The 6,692-nt window shown below is 43.8% G+C and overlaps 1 protein-coding gene across 1 annotated transcript in view; it reads left to right on the top strand.

Annotated features, from left to right (window-relative positions):
* The first annotated feature begins 2,136 nt into the window (after positions 1-2,136).
* Positions 2,137-6,692, top strand: part of LOC115778829 (trichohyalin) — a 39,008-nt gene continuing 34,452 nt past the window's right edge. Inside the window, 1 exon segment of the mRNA XM_075074361.1 lies at positions 2,137-2,622. Within this exon segment, the coding sequence (XP_074930462.1) occupies positions 2,473-2,622 (150 nt within the window). The 5' untranslated portion in view covers positions 2,137-2,472.

Genomic DNA, 6,692 nt, shown 5'->3' with positions numbered 1-6,692 from the left:
TCAAACTATCAAAAAACTAATTGGCACAGAAAGTCTCAGCAATACAGGTACTATCCTATCAAAGTACTGTCATAAATGTCTGTAACTGCTGCATCTAGTTGGTAGGCACAAACAGCCCAAACAGGGAAAAAGTTATAAGGGTTAAGACTTTTGCCCAAACTGGTAATCATATTCACTTTGTGTCATAATTCACCAGAGCTGTGGATAATGAGAAACATAAACAAAGATTTTTATGTTAAACTTTTCTCTTTCCCCCTCATCCCCAAAACAGCACTGGTAGATTTCTGCCTCTCCCTGAGTTTGATTCCACTGGAAGTCTCTTCTAATTAAGAAGGAATTCTTCTCATCATCGCCAAGTGCATTTTCATAGGAGAACATATGCTTGTTGAGTTCTTCTAATATTGTAGAGTCTTTACTTCACAATATAAAATCCCTTGAGACAGCTGTTGTTGTGAAGGGATGCTTTCATTGGATTACATATTTTCCTTGATTTTATTGTTGCTTATTTGTGACAGTTTTTATGCAAACAATTGAATGCAAAAGGCTTGACTATCTGAAAAAGTGCCCCATTATCTCAGATATCATATCTCACCCTTCTTCATAATGACTGCAAACGTTTGATGTGGTCTGACAGCATGTCTTTTATTCCTCATGATGTCAGAGTTCACCTCAGCTTGACCTTATATGCCAAGACATCAAATCCTGCATTGGAAACCTTGAACTTAAAAAGACAATGCACATTAATTAACACAAGCACTTAGGTCCATAGTGTAAATGTGCCAGATTTAGCCACACAGGCTCAACTTTATCTGCAGGCCCGAGTAGGTTGGTTGCATTTATAAACAGTAGATGAAGCCCAAAAAAGCATGTGCACTTAATTTGGACAGGGGAGAGGCTAAAGAGGGGCCTTGGGTGCCCCACCCCCCTCAAAATTTTTGTTCTCTGTGCATCACTGTAAATGTATATCTGTATGATGTTTAAATAATATTACTCACAGTAAAATCTCTTGGTTTAAGAAGGATGGACTCCCTTTCATGTACCTCACAGTGGTTTTGTCCTGCCTTTCTCTAAACTCCTTTACTGTGGAAACAGTGAAAAAACAGGATGTTTGAGACAGGATTTACTTCTAACACTCTAAAATTAAACATATTTACTGCTGTGTCCACACTATGTTTTATCAACTCTGTTACCTCACTGTTAAATGTGCTCCAATGAGGCTACTATATTCTTTCTCAGCAGCTATGTCTATGCACCTTACAATCATTACAGCTCACTGGATTTTCAACCAGTTTCACGTGCTTTTGTTTGCTTTTTATTTCTGATAGCATTTTCTGATTTCCCAAGCCCCCTCTAGTTGGTTGTAACCCTTTTAAAAAAATTCTGTTAATGTCCCTGCATTTGGGTCCTCTCATTACATCCTAATTCTCTGCTGCATTTTTTTTTTTTTTTTTTGCCACTCTCTCTCTCTCTCTCTCTCTCTCTCTCTCGCTTTTTAAACCTGTCTCTGTCAGTCCACCAAACGCTACGGAGCCGCAGTAACACATTTCTGGAGCAGGCTACACCTTTAAGGTGGAGGAATGATTTTTTTAGTAAATGGAGTCCACTCATACAGTGAGTGACTAGCTCTCATTGCTTGCACACTCATAAGTAGAGTTTTCTTTGAGAAAACAAGGTATCCAGTTAGAAAGTAATGTATTTAAGAAATAAATGGATGTGCGAGAAGTTACTTCAGCTATGTTAATCCACCCCTTATAGTGAGTGGTAGTAGTAAAAATACATGTAGGGTTTGCTTTGTTTTTTCTCAATTAAATTAGTCTACAGTCAAAACATATGCGCTGCGTAAGTTTTCATGTGCTGTTATTAGTCCACAGCTACTGAAACTGCCCTCAGTGCATCCCTTTTAACTGACTGATGGAGTAAAATCACACGACTGGACCCTGGAGACCCCCCCCCTCCGCGCGCTGATAGGCATTGATACAGCAGCGCCGGTAGGGGCGGGGCAGCACTGCAGCAGTGCGCCTCTCGAGCTGTCTCCGGTAATGTTCCATAGGATACGCACGCCCCGCTCCGCCCCTGCCGCGAGACAGGTGGTCGGACTGTATGCCTTCATCCTCCAGCGGTCCCTGTTAGAATAAAAAAAATAAAAAATCTGTTGACAGCAGGGAAAGGGTCGGTCGGCGCGAGCGCGTCCCCGATGGACTTCCAGCGTGTGACCTCCGCGATCACCGGGCGGACAGCAGGAGCGAGGGGCTACAACGGGAACGCACGAGGAGGAGAGCCCCGCCGATTTACTATCAAATGTTTTGCAGCGGATTACTCGAGATGCTGTTCACGGGAGAGGTTGTGCCGACAGAGGAATGAGATGCACGAGTAAAAAGTTGACACGATTTCTGGTGGGAATTTTCATCTGCGAGGCGGCGGGATCATTTCTGACTATCCTCCGGTCTGGGAAGTTCCCTTGGGGGGTTCATTATGGCTTCAGGCGCCGGTAAGGCTGCGCAGCCCCCCGGGCCGGGCTCTGCCGTTAACGGGACTGCGGCAGAGTTCTCCAACATCGAGCAGGAGCTGTACGACTATCAAATGCACAGCAAGATGTGCAAGAAGATCGCTCAGCTCACCAAGGTAAGACCCGCCGGTGACACGGAGAGAGGCGCGCCGCCGGATGACACTTTTGTCAAGCAGGCTGATGATCCGCTTGCTGCCTCACGCTGAAAACAGGGACAGCACATCTCACAGCATGAAATTTTATGAAAATATGAACGAAATCTATAGTTTCTTAAAAATAAGAATAACCGAAGAGGAGCAGGCTGATAATAGACGCTTTAAGCTCGTGCGTGCTGTGCCAGCCTTGTATAGATGTGTATGTTATATATCACATTATCTCGGGAAAACTTGGATCAGCTTCGTGACTGACAGAGCTCAAGGTGTAGGCTGCAGATCTGGAGCACCGCGAGAGCCATTAATCCAGGCAGCAATTAGGACTGATGCAATAATCAATCAGTAGATTTATGGATTACTTTCACCGTGCATCGATTTATAATCTAGACGGTTAGGATATTAAAATAATTGGACAGCTCACTGGGCCAGAGTCCAGAGTGATGCTTCTTTGTCTGACCAGAAGAGAGAAAAATGAATTCAGGGGTGGGCTATCAATTAACAGTGGTGTGAAATAGATAAATCCCACACCAATTAGCAGGTTTACACACCAAGATGCCGTTCTGTGCGTCTTTCTCTGTTTATCAGTGTGTTTGACAGCTGCAGCAGCTGCATCTAAGCATTGCTATGTGGGGATTCTCCTTCTCTGTCTTCACAGTAACGCTTACAGAAGCAGGGCATGACCCATGGCTTGTTGAGCTATGACAATTACTGATGACTGTGCACTTCCCATCTTCCCCTATGGGTACACCTCTGTGTCTTTAAAAAAAAAAAAAAAGGGGGCTTCCTATCATGCACCAGGCACAGGCAAAAACAAAGATGACACAGATGAGGGGTCAGCACTTGTGTCTGTGCTTGTTAGGGGAATTCGCCAGCCCTGTCCTTCAACCTCTTCTCCTTCCACCCTGATTTTCCCCCACAGAAGCCAGGACTTGTTTTTGTCTCCCTTGAAACTACATGCATGCCATGCCAGCCCCGCTTTAGCTCTGTGGTGACCACAGTAAAAGAAACCCAGAGCGATGCTGAAATATAAGAATCATCGAATGGGATATTTGGTGTATTTGGTTTCCTCTGAGCTTTGGGATGCTGGGCATGTGGCACATGGTTTATTTGAGTGTTTTGGGGGTGGGGTGTGGAGAGCAGAGGAGAGGAAGCAGGAAATGTGTCAGCTGTGGTAACCTTATATATTTAATAACCCCTACTCTGTGTGCATGGAGGCACACACACACACACACATACATATTGACTTGTACTTAACACACCTCCTCACGTCTGCCTCTCTCTTCCACTCACCCATCCTCACTTACGCCTGACTGACATGACTCCCTCCCCTCTCTGTCAGTGAGAGCGGTCTGCCCTGGCTGAATGGGTGCTGCTAAAGATAAACCAGTCGCACTTTGGAGTGTGTTTACATGGCAGAAGAAGCCAATGGGAAGGAAGCAAGCGCTGACCATGTCAGGCCAGCTGTTGTGAATGTTCACATAAGGTTACCTACACACACACACACACACAACAGAGAGAGGAGTAGTGTCTTTGCATGACTCACAGGGATCAACAGTAGCATATGAAAGTGTGTGCTTATATGCACATGTGCACCTACACACTAGTGGCTCTAATTCTGTCTTTGGAGTTCCTGCACTCACCCTACCGAGTGTACACTAGGCACTGTGTTCCCTGCTTTGTAATCCAGCACAGCCAGTACCCTCTTTGATATGTGTGGAGGTATGTGTGAGTGTGGGAGAGGGCGGCTGATGTAAGAGAGAGTGTGTGCACGCTCTGCTTTGTCTCTTTGCCTAACCTCTCCTCTGTGCACCAAGCGAGTCAAGTCTACATCTCACTCCTGTTTCAACTGCCTTGTCTCTTGCTCTCCTTTACACTGTAGACAGAATATTAATTTCATGCTTTGCTGACTATGAAGTTGCTGTCAATAAGCACGGGCACTGGCTTGTGAGGCCACATGAATAACATTATCGACTGGCAGGATCGATACGGGGATCTCGAGTCAGGATTTACAGTAGCGGGCTCTCGCCACTCTCTGACCAAACTGCCAAAGATTTACACCCAGAGAGCTGAATCAAAGTGTGAGGCTGTCTTTAATCCCAGCTCCTAAAATGAATCCAATAAATATTGTTTATGATGGTATCTAGTACTTTTACTGTAACTGTGTGAAACTATGTTTTCCTTAAATCTAACGTTAAAGTGAACTGATGCTAAACTGCGTCTACCGTCTCTATGAATGAAAATGAGCAGATAATGGTAAGCTCACCAGTAGTAGAAAAACAGAGCCACAGTAGTGACTCATTCATGCCAGTTACATATAAATATCCTACCTATGCTTTAAATAGGTAAGGCAGCAAACTTCTAGAGTAGCAGCAACCCCCACCACCACCCCACCCCCTTTGAGTGCATTAAGTAGAACAAGAGTGGATTTTTCGTGTGAGGATGTCACTGCTTTTATGATAAAGATAAAACATGTCATACAGATTTAGATCAGTGGATTCCTACCCATCTTGTGACTCCTACGATAAAGCAGTGATAGCTGCTTAATAGACCATTGAGCTTGGGTTGATCATTCTGTCTCCTTAGATTAGGTAAGTTGGTTAATTTTCAGAGGAATGAAAAGGTGAATCTTGTAGGTCAAGCAGTGATACTTCAGATCCATTCGATAAGGTAAAAAGTACCTCAGCAGATTTTTTTTTTCCACAGTTTAAATTGGGAGGACTCATAAAGCCACAGTTCTTCAGAGACCAATTATACCTTTCCTTATTTTCTGACACATACTGTACCAGTCAGGGTACACAAGGAACACATAAGGAATCATGTAGTAAACTTAAAAGTGTTAAACAAACCAAAATATGTTTTAGATTATACAAAGTGGGCACTTTTTGCTTTGATTACGGCTTTGCACTCTCTTGGCATTCCCTCAATCAGCTTCATGAGGTAATCACCTTTTCCAACAGTCTTGAAGGAGTTCCCGTCTCAATTGGGTTTAGATTAGGTCACCCTCTTTCTTGGTCAAGTAGCCCTTAATTAACCTGGAGGTGTGTTTGGGGTCATTGTCCTGTTGAAAAACAAATGATGGTCCCACTAAGGGCAAACCAGATGTCACCAGATGGCATGTACTGCAGAATGCTGCGGTAGCCATGCTGGTTAAGTGTGCCTTGGATTTTGAATAAATTGCCAACAGTGTCACCAGCAAAGCACCCCCATACATCACACTTCCTCCTCCATACTTCATGGTGGGAACTACACATGTAGAAACCATCCGATCACCTTTTCTGTGTCTTACAAAGACACGGCATTTGGAACCACAAAAATCTCAAATTTGGACTCATCAGAACAAAAAGAACAGATTTCCACTCGTCTAATGTCCATTCCTTGTGGTCCGTGGACCAAGCCATTCTTTTCCTCTTGTCCTTCCATAGAAGTGGCTTCTTTGCAGCAGTTCAAAAATAAAGTCAAGATTCACGCAGTCTTCAGTGAGCAATTGATGTTGAGATGTGTGTGCTACTTGAACTCTGTGAAGCATTTAGGTGGGCTCTTATCTGGGGTGCTGCTAACTTGCGGTTCCTGAGGCTGGTAACTCTGATGAACTTATCCTGTGCAAGAGGGAACTCTTGGTCTTCTTTTCCTGGGGCGGTCCTGATGAGGGCCAGTTTCATCATAAAGACCATCAAGTGATGGTCTTTGTAACTGCACTTGAGGAAACTTTCAAAGTTCTTGAAATTTTTCAGATTGACTGACCTTCATTTCTTAAAGTAATATTGGACTGTTGTTTTTCTTTGCTTAGTTGACTAGTTCTTGCCATAATATGGATTAGAACATTACTCAAATAGGGCTATTCACTGTATACCAACACTACCTCTTCACAACACAACTGATGGTCTCAAACACATTAAGAGGGCAAGAAATTAACTCTTGACAAGGTGCAGCTGTTAACTGAAAGTCATTCCAGGTGACTGCCTCATAAAGCTGACTGAGAAAATACCAAGCTGTGCAAAGTTGTCATCTGAGGAAGACGTGCCTACTCTGAAGAA

The sequence above is a fragment of the Archocentrus centrarchus genome, chromosome 1 (assembly GCF_007364275.1).
Source record: "Archocentrus centrarchus isolate MPI-CPG fArcCen1 chromosome 1, fArcCen1, whole genome shotgun sequence".
NCBI classification, from domain to species: domain Eukaryota; kingdom Metazoa; phylum Chordata; class Actinopteri; order Cichliformes; family Cichlidae; genus Archocentrus; species Archocentrus centrarchus.
This window is presented reverse-complemented; position numbering and strand designations above follow the sequence as displayed.